The sequence below is a fragment of the Uloborus diversus genome, chromosome 3 (assembly GCF_026930045.1).
Source record: "Uloborus diversus isolate 005 chromosome 3, Udiv.v.3.1, whole genome shotgun sequence".
Lineage (NCBI taxonomy): Eukaryota > Metazoa > Arthropoda > Arachnida > Araneae > Uloboridae > Uloborus > Uloborus diversus.
In genome coordinates, this window is record NC_072733.1 from 49,327,233 (window position 1) to 49,351,894 (window position 24,662).

At 32.9% G+C, this 24,662-nt stretch overlaps 1 protein-coding gene across 2 annotated transcripts in view; it reads left to right on the forward strand.

Annotated features, from left to right (window-relative positions):
• Positions 1-24,662, forward strand: part of LOC129219453 (terminal nucleotidyltransferase 4B-like) — a 91,618-nt gene that overhangs the window by 18,093 nt on the left and 48,863 nt on the right. For both annotated transcript variants that reach the window (XM_054853848.1, XM_054853849.1), the window contains exons 2-4: positions 1,574-1,697; positions 15,883-15,929; positions 24,173-24,290. In XM_054853848.1, coding sequence (XP_054709823.1) covers positions 1,574-1,697; positions 15,883-15,929; positions 24,173-24,290 — 289 coding nt within the window. The remainder of the gene's footprint in view (positions 1-1,573; positions 1,698-15,882; positions 15,930-24,172; positions 24,291-24,662) is intronic.

Sequence of the window (24,662 nt, forward strand, 5' to 3'; positions counted from 1 at the left end):
AAGTTAAAAAAGGTGTTTATATTTTAAAAAAATTCATAATCACACAAAATATTTTTTTTTACCAAATAAAATTTTGCCAGTTGCAAAATTTTGTATTCAAAATGTAGTTTTTAACTGCACTACTCTAAAATAAAATTTTCACATTCATTCGAACATTTATTTCTGAGGTAAAGCCATTTATTTGAATTATGACCACTTTACCCCATTGATCACTTTACCCCATTGACCACTTTCCCCCACCAGACCCTACACAAAATGCCTTTTTATGCTCGAAATCATTGTGGAATGTAGAAATTTTGAAAATATAAATGTTTTGCCTTGATTAATAAGAAAATGTCATTGTTAAACTGTACAAAATTATAAGGACAACAAGCGTTTGTTCTGAAAAACCCTAGTAATCAATAATATCCCCATTATTTCAATCACTTTTATCAGTCTCTATGTCATGAAAGTTGAAGAACATTCTTGGAAATTTTTATCCTGGCCTTTTTAGAAAAAATCAGTTCCTGCTTGTTTCAATATTGAATTCCATTTTTTCATGCTTACCCTTGCGTAAGTTTTTAAAACTACACTTGAAAAAAATTTAAGTGGAATAGCCTCTGAATATAAAATAGGGCTTATTTTTTTATCACCATAATTTTGAAGCAAATTTTAAGGGAAGAGCTCCAGCACCTCTTCCCCATTAAATTGTTTATCATGTAAATTTTGTCTACAATTGGGGTTTAGGTACTTCAATTTCGAAAATTGAGGAGGGGGAAGAAGAATGAATTCCAATCTTTTTTTTTTTTTTTAATTAATTGGGGAGCACTCCCTGAGCCCCATCCCTTACCCTACCGTTAACAAATATGGCCTATAATCCCCTTTTTAAGGCTGCAATTTCTGCAACTTTCTGCTGAGACTGTTGCTTGTTTTTGCTCCCAAAAATTTAGTTCAGTCTAAAGTTTGCCTTTTTAAAACTTCAAGTTTCAAAAATTTTGAACCGAACCCCCCTTCTCTTCTTTCCTTATCAGATCACAGGTTTGTTTTTCTTTTTTTTTTTTGCCAAGTGCCCCACCCCCCAACAACTTGATTTCTGGTTGCGCCACTGAATTACACTTACTTTGGAAAAAAGAGAAATGTAGGATTTTGCTAGATGCCAGAAATTAGGGGTTGTATATAGTGGTGTATACCTTCTTGCACCTCTGGGGATCTTAAAGAAAGCCCCCCCCCCACACCAATTTGTTAAGAATTCAACAAAATCAATAAAATTAGCAATTTATGTATAATGTTTCATTCTTGAATCAGACAGGGTACATTTTTCAATTCTAATTATAACAGTTTTATACCAAGAATTATTTGAACTTAAAGTTCCAAAAGCTCTGTTTTAGGCGATTTTTAACCAAATAAGTGACTTAGCTCCTTAAATTTTTCCTCAAAAAATTGTAATTTTTTCTTGCATAACTAATTTTTAACTCACAAAGTTACTTTCTAATGTAAGTTTCTTGTTGTGGCTGGGGTGGACTTCATTACATTTTTTGAGTAGTCTATGATTTCATTACTTTCATTTCACATGATATTTCTATTTTAATTTTAGCTTACATGAAGAAATTGAAGATTTCTATACTTACATATCTCCAACACAAGCAGAGCATTTCATTAGATTGGAAGTTGTTGAAAGAATAACAAAAATTATCACGAAGTTATGGCCTCAAGCAAAAGTAAGTTTTAGTGCTTAACATATTTTAATGTTTTTTGTAAGATTTCTGTAGTTGAATTGTTCATGAACATATGTAGATTCTGATAGACTAGTAATTATAAAAAATCATGCTCTGCAAGCGGGTGTTTGAGCCACAGATTACAGGATTGCAGGTGCCTCTACGTAAATTTGATAGCTAATTCACTGAACTTTTTTACACGTGTCCCATAGTTTCTAATCTCCATGGCTGTTTAAAGCATTGTGTTCAAGTAGTTGATTTTGTATCTCAATAGTCCTCATTAAAATATTGCAGATTTTGGATTATCTTAAGATTTGTTTATTTTTGAATTTTTTAAAGTGTTTTAAAAAATGATTAGAAAGTATATAAGCTATCATGGAAAAAGCTCTATGGAGTCAAGTTATTTTACAAGATTCAGGCCATAATACCTGTTCTACTTTGGCTTAATTAGACCTCTTTTTATCCAATTGCTTTTTTGGCAAGCTTTTGTTTTTCTTTCTTTGTTTGTGCGAATTCGAGCTTGCAACATAAAACTAGCTGATGTTAATTTCACGGCACAGAAACACTCCTTGACATTTTTTAGGCGATTATATGATTAATTAATGTCGCCAATTTTTTTTAACCTTTTACCTGCCGATGTTCCCAAATGGGAACATTTTTTTGTGAATTTTTTTAGTAACCTAATTATTTGTTTACACTCTTCATATTTTCTGAAATGATACATAACAGTATGAATTTATTTTAGGTGTTCTTAATTTTTTAAGTACGCTTAATCTTTATCTTGAAATTAAAGTCAAATTTACTGAATTTTTGAACTTAGAATTTGTCTAAGTTTTTCTGTCTCTGCTTTTAAAGAAAAAAATGTAAAAAATATTTTATTGGCGTTATTTAGTAGCCAGAGGACATAGATTTTATTTCAACTAAACAAAATATTTCCAATTATTATTTCTTGTGAGTTATTTCCATAAGAACCGACACGTTCCCATTTGGGAACATCGGCGTTTAGAGTATAGTATTTGAGGGGGATTTTTGTCAATTGCGGAATTTGAGTGTGATTCCTCTTTATTTCAAATATTTTGTTGTGGACAATCTGTTTTGTGTTGATTACACGTGTTCAGTTCTTTCATTCACGAACATGCATTTTTTATCAATCAGCTTGCCCTTCACACCACTATTCTATTGTAAATATGACCTTCACACCCGCCTTCATGCATTCTCTCTATTATAAGTGAATCGCGTTTTCAGGGTTGGAATTCTTGTTTTCTACCCTATTCACTTTCTAAGAATTGTATGTGTTTCACACTTTTGAAATGTATCTTGTGACTGACGGGTAGGTAAAGATAAGGGCCTTTTATGAACTTTGGCCAGTCTCATTTCATAATTTCATTACTCGGCTCACATGTGTTATGTTTCTTTTACTGAGTCTCATACGTACCAACGAGTTTGTTTTTAGACTCAGAATAATGTAGTTTTAATCTATTTAGTGTTTTTGAACTGTGATTCCGTATAAGCAGCCGTCTAGAGGTGCCTCGCAAGTTTTTAACGTTAGAAGCTGCGCTAGATTATTTCCACAGCTCATCCGACAGCGAACTTGATGACTAACACGAGCATGATCTTTGTATTTTCTACCTGATAAAGACGCGAGTCTGAGTGATGAAGAACACATAAACGATGAAGCCTTAAATGAAGTTTATCCTAAAGATGTCTGCGGCCAGGTTGACCTGATGCTTAGCGATGAAGCTACAGGTTCAAATAGTTCAGAAGATCAGCTTCACAATTCAGAATATCAAAAGGGAAGCACAACCTCATGCTAGACTCCAAAAGCAAAGAAGCTGAAACAAAAACCCTAGCCCAGGTGGAAAAAATATGCTAAGTTTGAAAAAAATCTTCCGGGAAAAAAACTAGAAAAATTGACTGAAAAATTCCCCGAGCTTCAGGCAATGGATCTTCTGCAGTTATTTTTCAAAATACTTCATCTGGATTATATGCAACATCTAGCTGATATCATATTAACTCTCAGTGAAGGTGTCAAGCAGACCTGAACCTAAATCACATCTTCCTGTTCTAAATAGAAAAACAGATAACCATTATCTTGTCCCCTTCACTCAGTGACGTTGTACGGTTTGTCACAAGAACGTGCGAAAACGGGCATTGAATGTGAAAAGAGACTCCGTTCATCTCGCTTCCCTCAATACCATGGACAATAAGGAAGAAAAAGTGTCATTCAGAAGAGAAAAGTATAATAATATGTAAAATAAACAAAAATATTCATATTTTTTCATCCATTTCGAAGTAATAAAGTTTCGAGATCAATCCTCCCGTTTACTTCATTCCAAACGCCGATGTTCCCAAATGGGAACATCCTGAAAACCCTTTTTAGAAATTTTTTTTCGCCAAAACATGTTTAGGTTAGCTATACTAAAGGTAAATTGAGACATTTAAACAAAAAATTAAAAATAAAAATTAAAAAATTGAATTACGGCGTTTAAAAGGTTAAATAGAAAATGTCAGAGAAAGGATATATCTGTATGACAGTCAATTCAAAATAACTTGAATCTGGTTGGAACAAAGAAAGACTTTGACTAACCACTAATTTTGGTTTAACATTTTAGTAAAAATGGCCTAGAATGTTTGGGTCATTCTACAAAAAACCTGCTTTTTTAGGTCCAGGGTGGTTAGTTTCAAAAATATTATTATTAAACACTTTTTATGAGATTTAGAAAAGTATAACAAATTTTGAAAATGATCAATACAAATATATAATGTTCTAATTTTTTAAAAATGTTTTTTTCACTGAACAGAGGGATACTTGTATGTCTCCATTACATGTCCCAACACATTTCTTCCCATGTACTTTTCCATTTATTTACTCAAAAAAAAAACAGATTTAATAGTGAAATTTGAATCACCTGATGTTTTTTTAATACTTTAAAAGAATTAAGTTATAAAATAAAAAAATATATAGCATTCATAATCTTTTGAATCACTGTCACAGTCTTTCTTGTATCCTCCGTTCAGGGTCTAATTAAGCATTAGAATTTCCAATAGACGGCAGTACCGGCAGCTCATTACATAGGTTTAGAACCACAAGTAGCCCTTTTCAACTCTGGGTCTTCATAGTGAAGCTAAACAACTTAGTGTGAAAGTATTTCAGCACTATTCTCTTTGAAGTCAAATAGGTCCTTAACTTTGTGTATCCTTCGTTCTTGAGTTAAAAAGGAAAGAATTGTTTATGTACTAAATTGTTTTTTATAGTTAAAATTGAATCGCTTCTTTTTAGTAAATTCTAAATAACATGTTGTGTTAACCGTAAATCAACACATTGTGCATAGCAAAACATAAGAATTTGTATCCTCAGTATATGAATCCTCCATTACAGTGTAGATGTAATGGAGGATATACAATGAGAAATGGAGCAAAGAACTTTTTTAAAAAATCCATTTTAAGAAACAGTGTTCCTTAAACACAATGCAAGTGTATTTAAATGAAAAGTTTAAAAATATTTAAAATATATATTTACTGTCCGGTACCCTCCGTTCCCAGGTTCAAAAGTTGCAATAGATGACAAGAAAGTTACAAAATAATCAATAAAGAATGACTAACTATGTTAGAGTAAAAAGGGGCCTAAAAGGACTAATATAAATTAACTTTTAAAAAATTGAAGATTTTTTTTTCTTACATGAATTTCAACTTCAAAACCTATATTTTTTGTTATAATGACCCATTTTTATTTATATTAATAGTCAAACCTCCCTTAACGGACACTCCCAGATAGCGGACATTCCCCATTAGCCGACAGTTTCTGTATCCCCAGACACTCGAGATAGGCGTATAATGTGTTTCACTCCTCGTTAGCAGACGCTCCCCTTAGCGAACAGTAAATCAGCAGAGTTCATTTTATTTTTTCTGTGTCTGGTAAGAGTTTGCTCAGCACTGCTTTTGTGGTAAGCATGTTTTCTACTCTTTTACAATGCTCTAGAGCTAACCAGTACCGATAAGAAAATTAAAACCCCTTTTTCTCCGAAAACAGGAGCTTAAGTCGAACCGTATGAAAGTTTTGTTTTCATTTCATACACAAAATTCCAGCAAAAAATAGAAGAAAAAAAAACGTTCTCCATGTACACAGTACCTTGCTTTATCAGTTTGCATGGGAGAGAAATTCATTAAAAAAAAACTGTAGTGCAACTTCACCCCAGGTTTCCAAGGAACGAACTCTCCAATCTTCGGCACCGCTCCTTGCCAAAGGGAAAACTTGATTTTTCTGCGCATGCGCGTCCGAGCTAAATTGTCACGGTGAGGAGCGACGGCAACGATTGCGATTTCGCTCCTAGGAAACCAGGGCTTTAGTGGTAACCGTCTGCTACTAGATTTTGGGAGACGACCGTGGGCTCCGTATCCTTTCCCTTCAGACGCTGATGAGGAATCGGCATTGTAATGCCAGATTAAGTTAAAAGTAGCCGATTGGGATACATTTTGCTATGATCTAAAACAAAAGAGGTGCTGAAAATCAACGACATTGATTCTATTGTGTTTGACTGGTTTTGTTCAGAGAGGAAACAGTTTGCAAATACCTTCCTATTTTATTTTCCCGAGAGATTCAGTGGATTATTTACTTACATTGTAAATACACTTATATAAGCACTACTCATTAATTTAATTTAGAATTATACACTGTATGTGTGGTTCAAAATGCAAAATTAAAATGTCATTGTAAATTCAAACTCCCCAATAGCGGACACTCCCCGTTAACGGACAAAAAATTTGGTCCTGATGGTGTCCGCTATGAGGAGGTTTGACTGTATGTAGATAACCCATACAATTACAGAATGTGTAAATTATTTTATTAAAAAAAACTCCAACAATTAAATCTAAAACATTGAAACAAAAATCAAATTCAATCCAAGTTGTATTTTCAATTTTTTAGACACACATAAGACAATCCATCATTTTAAGTTGCAAGAAACACTTTTGTGATTTGTTAAACAGTAAATCCTTAAAATTTCCCCCAAACGTTTCTTCTTTAACAGCATAGTTCCATTCTTGTGCAACCTCTTCTAGGAAAACCTCGATGTCTAAATCGAATTTATTTAGTCAGGAAGTTAAGATTTTGCTTTACTCTCTTACTCTGTGTTTCATTGAACAAGTAACTTTCAGAAACCGTTCCTTACCAAGACTTCATGTCGCCTACCAAGTTTAAACAAATACCAACATGACACCCTGATGTCCCCAAGGGCGGATCCAGGCTCCGGTTAAGGGGGGGTACACCAAACGTGTACCCACAAACAATGGTATCTTGGTGTGGGGGGGGGGGGGTTACGACATGCTCGTCAAAAAAAGTTGGTTTCTTCAGTCTAAATCGTAGTTTTACCATATTTCGTTATGTATGAAGAATCTGAAAGCGTTGGTATTGAAATCTTGTGCTTGTTTCTTACTTGCCAACAAATCTTTGTTGCATTATTAGCATATATAAAACAAAAAATATGGTATGCTTCTAAGAAAACTATGTATATTCTAAATGTTACAATTTTTAAACTTTGTGGAGGCCTGATTTTTCTAATTTGAACTAGGAGCAGCAGCAGTCATTTATGTTGATCAACGCACTAGATTATACTAAAATGAAAGTGAAAAAAAATATAAAATGAACAAGAATTTCAAATTGTACAAATACCATACTGAATAGTCAGTAGCAGATTTTAGGGGAAGTCCAGAGGGTTCAGGCCCCTCCCAAAAGAATAAATTAATGCCACTATTTCATTTAATTTTTTAATTGACTTCTCTTTCACATAAATAAAAAACTTTCAGTCGTGAAAAAGAATACAAAACACACAAAGCATATTTGATTAAAAGTATTTTGTTTGCTAAGGAAGTATAATAGACTCTCTCTATTCTGAACACTCATTTTGGACCGAACGAAAGTCTTCAGTTTAAGAGGGTGTTCAGTATAGGGGTAGACGGAAGTAATGCATACATGATTCCCGGGACCATCAAATTTGGGACCCACACCATTGTCAAATACAGTGATTATTGATATTATGTATAAACACATAAGGTTTCCTGATGCTGAAGAGTTATTTAACTATAATTGACACATCAAATAATAAATTTAAAATCTTGTGTCATTAGAATAAATTCATTAATTTTCCTTTAATGAATTTATTATGCTGCAGAAATAACTATGGATAAAAAACTTAAATCTGTTCAAAGTTTTTAATAATTAATACATTTAGTTTAAAGTAATTTTATCAATCCAAAAATACTTCAGTGTCGGGATTAATACTATGTTTTTTTTTTCCTTTTTGGCAAAAGTAAAATCAAGTTGATCAACACTCAATGGTGAATTATAAATTATCTAAATATTTGGACGATACTATTTTTTTTAAATATTTTTCATGAACTAAATATACATATTTGCTCTTCATCAATGAACTAATACAGGGTGGCGACAGATCAGGGAAATCAGGGAGATCAGGGAAAAGTCAGGGAACTTTATTAATCAGGGAAAAGTCAGGGAAATATCAGGGAATTTTGAAAAAATAAAAAAAAATCAGGGAAAATTTATTTTACGAAGAAAAAAATTTTTTTTTTGCTTTACAAAATTAAGTACTCTAACTCCCTACACATTTTCCGCCAATTATCTGTTCAAAAAAAAAGTAAAATTAATGACGTAAGATTATACACTGCCGCATTATTTGTGCATCTTTTTTCCTCATCGTCAAAGTATTGAATCTTACTTATTAACCACAGGATGGACTTCCTAAGATTGGTTCTGTGTCTGTTAGGTTTATTTTTCTTAGCTTGAAATTTCCTTTTACGCTTTCAATGCTACGTAAAATAAACAACCATACATGCAAAGAGGAAATTTTCATTAATGCATTAGCTTCTTTGCCTTTATTCCATTGTCTTGAAGTAATTAGCATACTGTAATCACGATCTCAAGAAGAAATCTTTGGTTTTTCAATTAATACTATAAAAGCTTAAAAGTTATCACTTCTTTGCATTTTCAATTTAATTGCTAAAATTGAACTTTGAATTAAAAAATCTTTGTTTTTTGCCATCATACTATTTGTTGTCACCGCAGAATATAAAGGTTTTCTTTTCTTCAGACTTAAGTGATTCTTTAATTTTATAACCAAGTTGTATTCTTTTATATGTTTTGAAATTAACTAATTGCTTTTTTTTTCTTGCATTTCAAAGTTGTTTGTTACAAAAGCAATCTAAGATTTTTTTTTTTGTTACATACTGAAATAATTTTAAATAATTAACTTGTGTACTTAACCCATTCATGCCGGTTGGTACAAAAATATACCAACCGGGAAAAAAAATTATAATTCGTCCTCACATGATGCTATCTCCCCAATAGCTGTACATTTTACATAGTAAATAATCACAAAAAGGGAAAAAAATATGTTTACTGTATCTTTGTTAAAAACGGTCGTAACAGTAGGCTTAAAACTTGAATAAATCATAACTCCAAAAGCATTCGTCTTCCGTCAAAAAGTAAAATGCAAGTTTTGCATGTATTTTAGTAATTTCAAAAAGGTTTAAAAATTGTACCATAATTGTAACAGTGTATTTGATTCAGATATACTTTTAAAACGTTGTTTTTATCTTTGTTTCGTGTTATGAATTCTCTTTTACTTTCAATGGTAGAAAATTGTACCAACCGGCGAATATGTAGTCACTGTCTTGCTTCGGGCAAATGAAGTGTTTAATCTAAAATTTGTACAAATAAGTGATATTTTTAAAAGATTTTTTAAGTATTTTAGTAGTGTTGTTAATTTATTATGGACGTCATGGACGCAAAAAGCTGATAAGAGGAAATTTGATTAGATTTGAATATAAGCTGTGGGTGTTATTCTCGTAATACGGACTTTTATTTTTCTCGGTACCACATTGCGTCACCTAGACGAATTGGTATAGCATAAAATATTAGTATTGGTATAGTATTTGTATAGTATATTGGTATAGTATGGAAAAATAATAAGAACCTAAGTACCAGAGGAAACGCATGCCATTATGGGCAATTTTTTACTTTTATTCCTGTGCTAAATGATATTCTTTCAACTTATACATTGAAAGAGTATACAAATGTATGTTCCATTGGGTTTAAGAAATGAAATGAAGAAATACACACACAATCAACCAAGAACAGCATGGGGTAATGCTGCAATAAAGATGATGCTGTAAAATGGAACGGCAGTACTGCAGTAGCAATTACAAGCAATAAAGTATTCAGGACATGATGTGAATCAAGCAGTAAATGAGATGCTTTTGAGAAAAATAATTTTATTATTCCAATATCGTAGTTATTGAAACACATAGCAAGTGCATCTGTCGTATAGACCTTTTTGATCCGTAGAAGAATACGGTATTAGAAATTGTTGCAAAAAAAAATGTGGAGGTCACTTTTTTTGGGGGGGGGGGGGGCAATTTCTGCAAAGTGCTGTAAAAGAATGGCGAATGTTCCAGACTTTTTGAAAAGAAGATTCGCTATTCATTCCGAGAAGATTGTGATGCATAAATATTCGGTTAAAAATATATTCAATTCGAAATTTTACTACATTTTTAGTATCGATTTTTTAAAGTTCATATTTCATAAAATTTTATTTTACAAAATGAACACATTTCTTTTTTCTTTTGAAATAAATGAAATTGTAATTAGAAAACTCTTTTATGTAAGTGTAAGTAATATTCTACAATTATAAATAATTATAAGTGGTAATCAATGCAATTATTGCAATCAAACAATAAATGTAAAATTTGCAAACAAAATGTGCTCACACCATACAAACGCCGGTTGGTAGAAAAATCTACCATAAAAATAAAAATAGAAAATTTAACGGGAAAAATTAAATTTGTATATAATGCACTTACTAGACATAAAATAAATAAATAATAATAAAATTATCACAGTTTATTGTTTTTTTCGAAACTGGCATTAATGGGTTAAGTAAATATTTTTTTTTTTTTTTTTTGTTAAAATGCTGTATTCATTCATTAAAACCTATGTTCTTGATTAGAGAAAAGCTCCCTATGAATGGATGTCAAATGGTTTCATCTGTTTTGCATAAATATGTCAATTAGTTATATAAGAATAACTACATTACTTCTATTGTTTCACTATTACTTGTGATTCTTACAACAATTATTATACTGTTTGAAAACTTAGTTCAAAATAATTTTAAATACTTTTTAGTTCTTAAATACACATATGTTTTTAAGAGTAATTTTAATAGTTTCTTAAAATTCTTATGCTAAGTGGTTTCTGGAAGTGAATTAATTTTTTTTAAATTTTCTATAATCTTTCCATTTTAGAAAAATTTAATATACTGTTTTGTAGGTCCCCCCCCCCCCCCCCCCCACCAAAATTGACTTGATACATTTTTTTAACCATTTTATTAAAAAAAGTAACATCTTTTGAAAATATATCTTTAGTTCAACAACTTTACCCAACTTAAAACGTTAAAAATACCGCATTTTATACAAATATACAATGAATTTCAAGTAGAGCAAAGAAAGAAAACCATTATCATTGGTAACGTAAATCAGGGAAATTTGGTGAACTTAATCAGGGAAAAGTCAGGGAACATTTTTTCACAGTTCCTGTCGCCACCCTGTAATATTTGGTTCAAATACAACCAAATTCAAATTAGTTTCTAATAGCTTTTGAAATCGAATTTGCACCGAATCTGGAAAAGTACATCTCAGTTCAGGATGTCTCAGTAAGAGTATTTATGCGGAAGTAAAATGAAGAATCATTTCTAGCTTGGGGGGTTCAGTAGATGTAACAGAAGGAGTCGAAAACTGTTACATCTGCTGGACAAGCTAAAAATAATGTTTTATATTTTTTTCCAGCATAAATGCAGCACTGTGCCATTCCTCTCAACTCTCCTCTACAAACAAAATTGCACATATCAGAACATCTTTACAAGCGGTAAACAGAGTTTAGTCTTGCTGTTTTTGAATCATGGTTAGAAAAGCGGCAATGAGGAAGGAATAATACAATCTCTAAATTAATAAAAATTGACCATTTTATTGCTGAAATTATACCTTATAATTTTGGTATGAAATTGAAACTAATTGAAGTAGAATTTAATATTTTATATACTCTATAACAAAAAAAATCGATGCACCAAGAAGCAATCATCCGATTGCTCTGAAATTTCGTATGCATGAGTGTTTTGACCAGATATGCAAATGATTAAAATTTGGTGTCCAATAAATGAATAGTTTAATCTCCAGCGCATCGGAACTACGCATCCAGTAGATGAATGTAATTAGCAGTTCTTGAACGGTTGTTAAAATATTCGGTTTGATTGGGATTCAGATTACTTTTCAACAACTTTAAAAAAATGCCTCGCCGCAGGAGTCGTGCCCATTAGGAGCAACTGTCAGAGTTCGAGAGAGATGGTATCATTGGATTGAAAGAGGCCGGTTGGACAAGTCGAAGAATCGCTCGTCATTTTAGTTGAAGCAATGCGGCGATTCAAAGATGCTGGCAAGGATGAGTGGAAAATGGCTGACTTCATTGTCAGGATGGTAGCGGTGGACCTAGGGCCACAACAGATCTGAGGACAGTGATTGTCTGATCAGCTGTCACTAAAGCTGAAAACTGGGAAATTTGGTTAGTAGCCAGTGGCCGGTAAACTCAGTTTTATTATTTTAAAGTTAGTAGCCACTTTTCAAAACTGCATCTATGTTTCAAATTTTTATTAATAATGAAAAAAATAATCATCAGAATATCGCTCACATGCAAGAAAAGTTAATTCATTTTATAATCCCGAATTTAGCCCCCCCCCCCCCCTTCACCTAAAAATTTTCCCAATCATCTTCATTTGCCACTCCCTCCAAAAAAAAAAAAAATCCTGCATTACTTAGAAAGCCTTTACAGAGATTTAGTTTCCCCCTCCATGTGCAGGTTTTCTTTTCTATAAAAAAAGAAAGAAAAGAAAACAATGATTTAAACAAAAAAAAAGAACGGTCTCCACGGTGTATCCTTCGAAGATGTCTGGACTCCTTTTGATGCAAGGGAACCTTTTTTTTCTGTTCATTTGTATAACAAAAGAAATTTGTACAATCGTACTGCTTTTTATTCATTTTGGAAAAAGCTTTTTTGTTCTGACTTGTGAAAATAAACAATCTTTAACACGACGCCATTTTGAAAACGAGAAGCCATTTCGACACATGTTGCTTAAAAAGTAGCGCAAAACATAAAAACAGTTTTTAAAGCAGGAATAAAGTACTTGAACAAGTTTAAGATCATCAGAAATGTATATTTTACTAAATCGAGCAAGAAATTAGTGTATTTTTACGTTTGCGAATTTTGTAAATTGCAGTTTTCAAATATACGATTTTCGTAGCGAATTTGCGATCGTGCTTGTGATTTATGCTTCTATTTTGAAACAAGAACATTACGATTTCGCTTATTTTACTGTAACCTTATTACATTCAGCACATGATGAATTTTCAAGCATTAAATTATAGGTGTTTTGCCAACTTAGGTGAAAAATCCTTTCTTTCAAAGAAAATAATAATAATGGCGCTCACATGCAATTTTTTACAACAGGAGAATTATGAAAGGATTTAATTAATTTCTTACTCTTCATTAATATTAACTGTTATTTACTTATTTATTTCTGTACCCTAAAATTAATACTGCTAAAAACAACTTTTGGCTAATTTTTCAAAAAAATCTTATGTTGGCATAATTAAAGTTAAGTTTAAAAATCCAATATTAAGTTTAAGAAATTTAAACTAAGCCAACATTAAATGGCCGTGTAATGTCAAGTTGGAGACAAGCAAAAAACATGTTTCAGAAAAAAAATTCATTTATTAAATATGACTAGAAATGTAATAAAATTTCCCCTTAAAAACAACAAAAGCAGCTCCAATAAATAATGGATAAAATGTCACCAATCTGTTGATGAAGTCACTGGCCAGTCCGAAGGATTCTATTCCAGGAACACGAGGTCGTCCGGATTACACTTCAGGAACGCACTTAGCAGGTAGGCAACATTAGACAGTTCGAAGATTCGGCGAACATATCCAGTGGAATATACGGAACGCACTTCCCCGGCAATATCAATTGCCCGAACACAAAACAAGTGTTTCTTCACCTGGACTCATTCTAATTCCAGGACTTGGAATTCCAATACTTGAAGTGCAAGGTGAAAATTCATCACCGGTTACACACCACTAAAAACCCGCTAGCACCGCAGGGAAAACCCCCCGAGAGAGTGTTGCCACTCGCCTCAATATATGTTTCATCAGCCAATGAGATTGCATGCCTCGATGACGTCACCACACTAACTTCTACTGCAACTACCACTCATTTGTTTATTCCACTGCCGCGAATATTCGTACTCCTCTCCATGGCACGAGCGGATAACAAGTGGAATTGATTCAAATCAATCAAGTGACAACACGACTTTTTCTGAATCGACACATCAAGACATGCAATCTTCAATGGTTTTAGTAAACAGTCACCATTAATTATGGCGTGGGGGAATTGTCGATTGAAGTGCCAGCTCTAACTAGTTGACTAGTTTTACTTTTACCAGACTGGGCTTAAAGTAGGTAACAATTAACTTTAAAATATTTTCTTTAAATTATCGGCGGTGGACCGAGAATAAAAATAAAATATTTTATGCCAACAGATTATAACCCCCCCCCCTCTTAAAATTTACAAGTTTTGTTTTGAAAATAGGGGGGAATTGTTACTTTCGGGAAACGGTACTTTAAATCTTAAGAAAAATGAATTTGTAAGTGACTGAGCAAGAGTGGTGACGGGGGTAGTGATCGATGACATTTTTTAATCGCCACTTTTGCGACTTCAATCACCACTTGGCGAGTGGCGACCGCTAATTTTCAGCTTTACTGTCACAGCGCCTTCATCTCTGTCAACTATCAGACGTACAACCCAAACACCAGTGTCCAGCATGACCATTTACAGACGGCGAAATCTACGCTAGTGCCGACTGTTGCGTCATCTGCCACTGACGCCTGCACACTGCCGAGCCAGATTAAAGTAGTGCATGGCTCGATCATTTTGGAATGATGCTGACTTTTTGATAGTCTTTAGTGATGAATCCCGCTTCCAACTCTCTCCTGATCATGGAAGACCTATTTGGAGAAACCCAGGACAGAGGTGGGATCCTGGTTTCACTATTGCATTCCACACCGACCCTCAACAAGGCATTACGGTCTGAGGTGCCATTTCCTTTGATAGCCGGACCCCTTTGGTCGTAATTAGAGGTACACTTACTGTACAGCGGTATGTCAACGACAGCCTGAGACCTGTTTTGCTACCATTCCTTTTGCAGTACCCCGGGCTGGTTTTCCAGCAGGACTATGCCAGACCTAATACAGCACATGTTGCTATGAGCTGTCTGCAAGCTTGTCAAACACATCCTTGGCGGCCAGATCTCTCTCCCATTGAGCATGGCTGGGATATGATGGGAAGGCGATTGCATCTGGCACACAATGTTTGATCTCGTTCGACATTTGGAGTGAATTTGGCAGGCCACCATCCGGGGACCCCAGGACACCATCCGGGAACTTTATCAGTCTATGCCACTCCATGCTTCAGCTTGTATCTAGGCTAGAGGCTCAACACCATATTGAACTTGATTCTGTAACTCTGACATAAATCATTCAATGGTTCTGAGATTTTAATCATTTACTATTCTGTACATTGTCTTCTTATCCACCAATTTTTGTCTCAGTCTTACAACTCCTTCTTGGTGCTTTGATTTTTTTTGTTATAGAGTGTAGTTACCCATATGTATAAGCAATAAAATTTATTAGTAAAAGGTCCAGGGTTTAAGATCCGCCAAATGTGATAAGGATATCTGGCACGTCTCTAGTATATACTGTATAGTTAAAATGAGAGTTGGTGCAATTATTTATTTTTCTTAACTGTATTTTGTTTTTTTATTATGGATTTTTAAAATTTTCTTATGCAGTTTCATATTTCTTTCTAGAGTTCAAAACACAATTTTTTACTTTGCTCAGTAGTTTTTGTACTTCAGCTCAATTTATTGGTCGTTTTGTTCTATCCATATTTCATTAATTCAGATAACATAAATCCTTTCGTAGTCAAGATTAATGATTCTCGACTATAATTTTACTTTACATTTTTGCAATACATTAAGCTTTCTGTCATATTAATAAAGTATGAATGTTTCAGGTGGAAGTATATGGCAGCTTTAGAACTGGACTTTATCTTCCTACTAGGTAGTGTTTTTTTCTTGTGCTAATTCTTTTATTAGTTGTATACTTCATTCAAGAAATATATTAACAAATTAAATGTTTACATGAAATATACCGCCAGCTCAATCAATTCCAGCCAAGGACTGCAGTTTCGTGCTTATTAGCACTCATCATCCCCTGATATCAGGGGCTGATGAGTGCTAATAAGCATGAAACTACAGTCCTCGGCTGGAATTGACTGAGTTGGCTGTGTATTTCATGTATTTCTGCCTTAGCCCTGGATATTGGGTGGTAACTTACTGAATATACATTAAATGTTTTTTTACTTTGTACTCTGCTATTCTGTAATTGGTCTCTGGTGGTGCAGCAAGGAGTATTTAAATTAACACAAATTTTCTAGTGTCATTTGTATATACCTATATAATCTGCAACTCTGTCATATCTCTAAAACCATATGCTGTAGAAGATTGATGTTGTGTGTAAGATCTTGTTCTTCACTTTGCTTAGTTGGTGACAGTTCTTCCCTTTGCTTAGTTGGTGACAAAAGTGAAATGTCAAATTTCCCATACACCTAATGTAATGGCATGCAATACAAGTAAACTGCTAGAGCAGGGGTTTCTTACCTGTAGTTCGTGACCCCTAAGGGGTCGCAAAGGATTTCTTAGGTGGTCGCTACATTATCCCGATATTTAAAAATATATTATTGCATAAATTGAAAAATTAAAATACATAAGGGGAAAGCAGCCTCATTTTAGAGTAGCATCAATACTTGTGAGCAGTATTGAATCCAGGAGAAAGACTGGGCCTACAGCACCCCCCCCCCCCCCCCCCCCCGCCCCATCATGCCAGAGTACTTGATCTCAGAACATTTTCTAAGGTTATTATAAGCTTTTGTTTAAGGATTTCAATCTCTACAAATTTCCTCGACAGAGTCCCGAATACCCTCCCTATATCATTATCCAAAATCGTTTAACATTTTGTTTTTGGAACCTCAATTTCGAATAATTTCTGTGAGAGATTCTCTAAGTCCCAACCCTTATCCTGAAAGGTGTACTGCTGTTGCTTTTTTGAAGCTTAATTTTTGAAATATTCCGGGGAGCCAAACCCCTACCCGTCCAAGAACTTCATCAAAAATGGCCAAGAAATGGGTTTTTTTAATTTTAATTTCAAAAACATCCATGGAAATAAATGCCTGCTGTTCCTCTTCACATAATTAAAGATCATATAAAATTTCATTTTTGGGGCTTAGATTTCAAAAGTTCCTGGTGAGGGTCTCCAAACATTTCCCCTTGCATTCAAAGGTAACTTACGATTCTGGTGTCGCACACATCCTTAAAACTCGTCTAAAATTTCGTTTTTGGAACATCAATTACGAAAAAACTCCCTGGGGGGGGGGGGGCGTATTCTTATCTTATTTAGAGCGTATCATTTTGATCTTCGAAAAATTAGACAGCATTCTTTCTCCACTTCCCCCTCCCTCATCATTAAAAATCGTTTAAAACTGCATTTGTAGGACAGAAATTTCAGAGGCAAGTCTCTGAGCTTGAACCATTCTTAAAAGTCCCTGAACTTCTCCTCCTATAAACATAATCAGAAATCGTATAAACTGCAATTTTAGAACTACAATTTTGAGCAATTCCCGATTGAGGACCATCGCGAATGTTTCACTTAAGACTGTATATTCATGTTAATTCTCTTTCGACGCTTATTTAATGCAATTCTCTTAATTTGATTGCTCATAATGCTAGTAATAGCACCTCCCCGCCTCCAACAAGGACATAGCCAAGAGGGGGGTCCATGGGGTCCGGATCCCCTCCCCCTTCCCGAAAGACCACTGTCTGCTTTTTCTCGGTTGTTGCACCTCACGTCAACAAAAATTTTCCAAAGAAATTTTATGAAACCTGGTATTTTCCCCTTAAATATTCCCACAGGGTGGCGACAGATCAGGGAAAAGTCAGGGAACTTTATTAATCAGGGAAAAATCAGAGAATTTCGAAAAAATAACAAAAAGTCAGGGAAAATTGATTTTATGAAAAAAAAAATTTTTTTTTTTCTCGCTTTGCAAAATTAAATATCTTAGTTCTCTATACATTTTCTGCCAATTATCTGTTCAAAAAAAAAATTAAAATTAATGTGGTGCGATTATACAATGCTGCATATTTGTGCATCTTTTTTCCTCAACGTCAAAATATTGCATCTTACTTATTAACCACAGGATGAACTTCCTAAGATTACTTCTGTGTCTGTAAAGTAGTTTATTTTACCTAGCTCTAAGTTTGCTTTCACGTTTTCAATACTACGTAAAATAAACAACCCTACAGGCAAAGAGGAAACCGTCATTAATGCCTTAGCTCCTTTGCCTTTATTCCATTGTCTCGAAGTAATAAGCGTATTGTAATCAAGATTTCAAGAAGAAATCTTTGTTTTGTGAATTAATACTGATAAAAGCTTAAAAGTTATTACTTCTTCGTGTTTTTTATGTAATTGCTAAAATTGAACTTTGAATCAAAAAAACTTTGTTTTTGCCGTTATACTATTTGCTGTCACTGCAGATTAGAAAGGTTTTCTTTTCTTCAGGCTTAAATGATTCTTTTATTTTAAAACCAAGTTGTATTCTTTTATATATTTTGAAATTAACCAATTGTTTTTTCCCCCTTGCATTTTAAAGCTGTTTGTTACAAAAGCAACCAAAGATTTTTTTCCGATACATACTGAAATCATTTGAAATAGAGTTAACTTGTGCACTTAAGTAAATATCTTTATTTTTTTTATTGTTAAAATGCTGTAATCATTCATGAAAACCTATGTTCTTGATTAGAGAAAAGCTCCCTATGAATGGATTTCAAAAGGTTTCATCTGTTTTGCATAAATATGTCAATTAGTTATATTAGAATAACTACATTGCTTCTATTATTTCACTATTACTTTTTTTTTTTTTTGCAACAATTATTATACTGTTTGAAAATTTAGTTCAAAATAATTTCAATTACTTTTTACTTCTATCATAAATACACATATGTTTTTAAGAGTGATTTTAATAGTTTCTTAAAATTCTTATGCTAAGTGGTTACTGGAAGTAAAGTATTTTTTAAAAATTTTATATAACTTTCCATATAGAAAAATTTAATATCTTGTTTTGTAGGGTGTTTTTCAAAAAAAATTGACTTGATATGTTTTTTTTAACACTTTATGAAAAAAAACAGCATCTTTTTAAAATTATATCTTTAGTTCAACAACTTTACATAACTTAAAACGTTTGAAATACTGCATTTTATACAAACATAGAATGGATTTCAAGCAGAGCAAAGAAAGGAAACCATTATCATTGGTAACTTAAATCAGGGAAATTTGATAAACGAAATCAGTGAAAAGTCAGGGAACTTTTTTTCACGGTTTCTGTCGCCACCCCTGTTCCATTAATCGGCAATTTTCCCACCTCCGAGTCAATTCAGAACACGAGAACCTCGTGCAATAACTGTGGGTTCCCAGTTGCGGCCTGTATCTTGCTGTGTCGCGTACTCCGTCCGAAAACGACGAATTTCCAATTCAACCCAACTGGGTTGTGACTTTAAAATTCGCCCCCTTTCCCTCAGTCCACCAGATTGCCATCGGCAAAGTTATTGTTTTGACTCTTTTCCCGTTTGGACTTGATTTCCTAGACACATGCTGCACGAAGGACAGCCAGAGTGAGGTGCATCCCTGGTGAATCAGTAATTGAAATTCCTATTTTCTGTTTTAACACAGTTTTTTTCTACCATGCGCTATTCAATTTACTGTGCCCCCTCCAAAAGATTATTTTGTATCCGCCCCTGTACATTCCATTACTCGCCAGGTAAAAGATCTCTCAGGTATTCGTTTGGCTTGACAAAATTAAACCTTTAGTGCAGTTTCGCATCGAAGAGAGCTAAAGTGTCTCCATCTGGTGGAAACTCGGCATCAAAATTTTCCTGTGCCAGTCACATCCGTGCCTTAATGGTAGCATTTGAAAGACTAGATGCCATATCGGTGGTTCGCACTAGGTCCGAAAAGGCTAAAGCCTCTAACGAAGCCCCATTAGAAAGAAAAAAAAATACCATATTAGATCCTAAGATAGCTTATTTTACCAATTCGTTGCAAAAAAATAATAACGATAAAAAAAATAAACGGCAATATGCAATTTTTTTTTAAATGATTGCAGCAAAGGAAGTCTCTGTCCATCAAAGAATTAATAGTTTGTTCCAGCTTTTAAATGATGATTAGAAATAATAATTAGAAAACTGATAAAATTAGAAATTTCATTCAATTTCGTATTGTCGAAAGAATGTTATAAACGTAGATAAATAAAGAACTAGTTCAAGCTTTTTAAATGAAACTTTGCTAATATTTTCGTCGAGAGGGTGGTTGAATTTTGCCAGAAATCTTTTTCAAATCGGACAGGGTGGACGAATTACGTTATATTGCATTCATTTAGTTATACATTCGACTTGATAAAGATTTCTCCTTTTTTTTCAAATAAAATGACTTGTACATATTTTGTTGAAATATATTACAAAGCTTTGATATTTTATTAAATTATTACCTGCATTTTCCAAATAATCCATAGAACAGTTTTCGTTTTCCGATTTTCTTTTATTGTGAACTTTTTATTAATAGGAATTATATCACTCATTTTCAAAGCATCAGAACAGAGGAAGCTTATGTGATGAAATTTTTCTATCCATGTATGAAAACACTAAACTATAAAAAAACCATTAAACTAAAAGTATGGGATAACTTTTAGTTTAATGGTAATTTTATAAACGGACAATTTCTTTGCCACTTAATGTAAAATTTTTGTTAGCTAATTTTTTAAATAAATGCTCTATTAATTTCAATTATTTAATTTTAGTTAATTATCATATTTTAATAATTAGTTTTAATTGGATTTATTTTTTAACGTAAATATGAGCTATTAATTTTGTTTTAGCATGCTTCCTCTTTTGAAGTTCGTGCAACCTTGGACCCCCCCCTCCCCTTAACAAAGTTCTAGCTAGGTGCCTGTCTCCAACTATATAAATCAGAACTCATTCTCTCTATGTTGCCATACTTAAGTTTGAAAAACCTTGATTATGTTCCTAACGCCCGCGTCCCCCTCCCAATTTTTGGTCCATTGGCCTCGTCTAAAGAAAATGCCTTCATTCACTTCAATGAAAGTTGAAGAAAACCAAATCCTTCATTTGCCACTGATAAGATGCAAGAATTTTGAAAGTGCCAAAATGTATGTTTAACATTATCGAGGCTATCTATTTTTTATATTTCTGCACTTAATGTAGAAATAATAAATAAAAAAAAATAATTAAGCTGAAATACAATATTTCAATCATGAGTTATTATGTAACGACAAACACGCACACACACAAACATATATATACATGCAGGGTGTACCATTTTAACCTGCAAGACCTTTATTTTCTCAACCGTTAGTGTTAGATGTGTATTTCCAATTGCAAAACTGTTCAAAATCAGATGCAGAGTTAAGATATTGAAAGTTTGAAGCAAAAGTAAAAAAGAGTCAAAATACGAAATTTAACTTTTTATACGGGCCCTAACTTTTATAGATCCTCTAACTAATATTTAGAAAAATAATCTGAATTAAAAACTATTACTATTACAAAAAACATGACACTTGTGACATCAAAACTCAAGGAGATATTTCAGTTTTAAAGTTTTAAGGGACTATACAGAAGGTGAGATTGAAACTTATCGCTCTTTCAGAAGAATGATAGGTCGTCAAACTAAGAAAAACAAAGTATTTATATTTTTCGTTGCTTTTAAAAATAATAGCAAATGTTATGCTGTGATGTGTAAAAACACACTACGAAACCTCGAATAATCTGAAAAAGCACACTATTTACAAATGTAATTTTAAACACTTGTTAACCGGTATATTTTCCCCCAAAAGGAGTTATCAGTGGCGAGTTAAAAGTGGTTAAGTCACAAACCACTGCGTTTCATATCTTGGTGAATATTGATCGTACTAATTTCAAACTTTTTGCACTGGAATTATTTTTCAATGGAAATTATTTCCCTAAAAGGGACATGAGGCCCATATGAAAAGTTAAATTTTGTATTTTTTGACTCATTTTTATTTTTACTTCAGACATTCAATATCTTAGTTCAGGATCTGGTTTTAAACATTTTTGCAACTGGAAGTATACATGTAGAACTAGCGGTTGCAAAAATAAAGGTCTTGCAGGTAAAAACGGAACACCATGTGTGTGTGTGTATGTATATATATGTGTGTGTGTGAAAATTAAAAAAAACGAGGGATAGTTAGGGGTCGCGGGTTTCTTAGTTAGCAAAAAGGGGGTCGTGACGTGAAAAAGGTTGGGAACCACTGTGCTAGATTTTACTCAATTTTAAAGATACAAGAAAATTAATACTTTTTGTGATCAGTAAAATATTTTCAATGATCCGAAATTTAAAAAAAAATGAGAATGCTCCCCCTACCATTGTGGTATGCTAGGCACCAGTTGAATACTTTGAACCAGACACTGTAATTCTACATCTCAATGGTAGTACATAATCTTTATCTATGCTATTAAAATCTTCCCACCTCTGTTTGGACTGTCTGCAGGACTGTCAATGTCTACATGGTCAATTCTGATACCATTGCATACAGGACACCCAAGGAAATCAATTATGCCCTATCTCACCCTGTAAACCTTAAGGAGCTGGAGATATAAATTGATAAAAATACAATTAAAATTATAGATTGTTACCTGCCAAGGGTGTCGAACGGGGGTTGGCAAGCAAAGTGAGCAAGTTGCGGAGCCCCTAGTTTTCAATAGCTTTTTCGTACAGTACTGAAGGCAGTATCAAGATACTTTCTGAAAAGTGTTTCAACCTTCAAATTTGGGGAAAACGGGAAATTCTCTTCTTCCGACTAATTTTTTGTTATTGGTACTCCTGTCTACTTCTTGGATAAATTTCATATTTTACTCTCCACCCACTTCTCTCTTCTGTTTTTAAAAATTGAAGTTTGGCATAGCTAATCATGATTTAGTGCTTGTATCTTGGAATATGTCACATCCTGTTATATTTAACTAATGAGAAAAATCTTCCAGTAGAGTAAAGATGAATGAAAAAATAAATTTGAATTGAAATTACAATAGAACTAGCAATAAAGAGTGTAACAATTTAGTGTTTCTTTTTATTCTTAATTATCTCAAGATATGTGACTTTTTCCCCTTCAGTTTCATATCCTCCCCTCCCCTTTTATATCCTCTAAAGCTTAACTATATGTGAAAAATATTTTTTCATTCAATTAACACAGGGTTGCCACGCAACATAGAAACCTGAAGTAGAAGGAAAAATACAGGGAATTAAAAAACAGGGAAGATACAGGGAATTTTTAAAAAATTCTTTAAAAACCTGGAAAATGCAGGGGATTTAATATTTTTTTTAAATTAAAGTTGAAAAAATCAATGCCCTAATATATAAACAACCAAATAATAATTTTTAAAAAAATCATAAATAAAATGAAAAATGGTGATTTTGCTTGTAAGCTTTTCTTTTTCTTTTCTTGTTTTTTGTTAGTAAATATTAAAATGTCTATCATGAAAGCAAGTTATTTATTGTTTTATTTGACATGATTATTAAGTTTTATGTTTATTTAATTTAAAGAGCAAGAAATTAGTGATCAATACTTATTGTTCTGCTTACTTTTGCATTTTTTATCTTATAAGGTCCAAATAATGAATGGTAAAGAGAAGTTGCTATTCTATTTATTTCAGTTATAATAAATTCTTCTTTATTTCGTGTTATTTTTATCTATTTATTTGTTCCCCCACCCCTTTTTAAATATCTATGTTTGCTCATTTGTAGTGCTGCATATTCATACAGGGAATACGTAGGGAATGTTTTTCATAGAATAGAGTGGCAATCCTGTAACATCATAGTATACCTTCTATGTCAAACTTACGTCTGTGTAGGGGCATGATAACTTTTCTTTTTCTCTTGATTTCTTTTAGCTTAAAGTTCTTTAAAGTTAACTAGAAATTGTTACATTGTTGTTACCATCTGATATGAAAACTTAATTTAAATTTATGACTGAGTTAACAGATTTGGTTGAATCAAACAAATATCTGTCTGCTCACAATCTAGATATTTTGCTGTTAAAAAAAAATGCATTTTCTTAGTTAGAATAAGTAATTCCTAGTTAATTATTACCAACCACATCACTACGTTTTAAAAGAGCTTTTAATCATAAGTTGCATGTTTGACTATTTAAATATGCCTTTTTTTAGTGATATTGATTTGGTAGTGATTGAGAAAAAAGAAATCTCTTTCTGGGCCCTGGAAAAGGCATTGTTGGACAACAATATTGCTGAGGCTCATTCCATAAAGGTGCTTGATAAGGCTTCCGTAAGTATATTATTATTCATGTGCATGGTTTTTGTTTTATTTTACCTTTTGTTACAATGCAAAAATCATGAACTGACCGATGGAGTTGCATTTATGTTAAAAGTATCAACTTTGTGACCATTTAATTAAGCAAGTTGATTATATCCCAAGGTTTTCTGACCCGAGTCTAAAACTGCACCACATAGTATAATTACAGCTTTTGATCAAGTTTATTAACTCATGATTTAGTGCTTGTATCTTGGAGTATGTCATAGGGTAATTGACCAAAATATTAGACTCTTTTTGTTTAAAAAAATAAACTAAGAGACTAATTTAAAAAAATTGATAGATGCCATATGTTTCTTCCCTGAACATAAAACTACACCACATGGA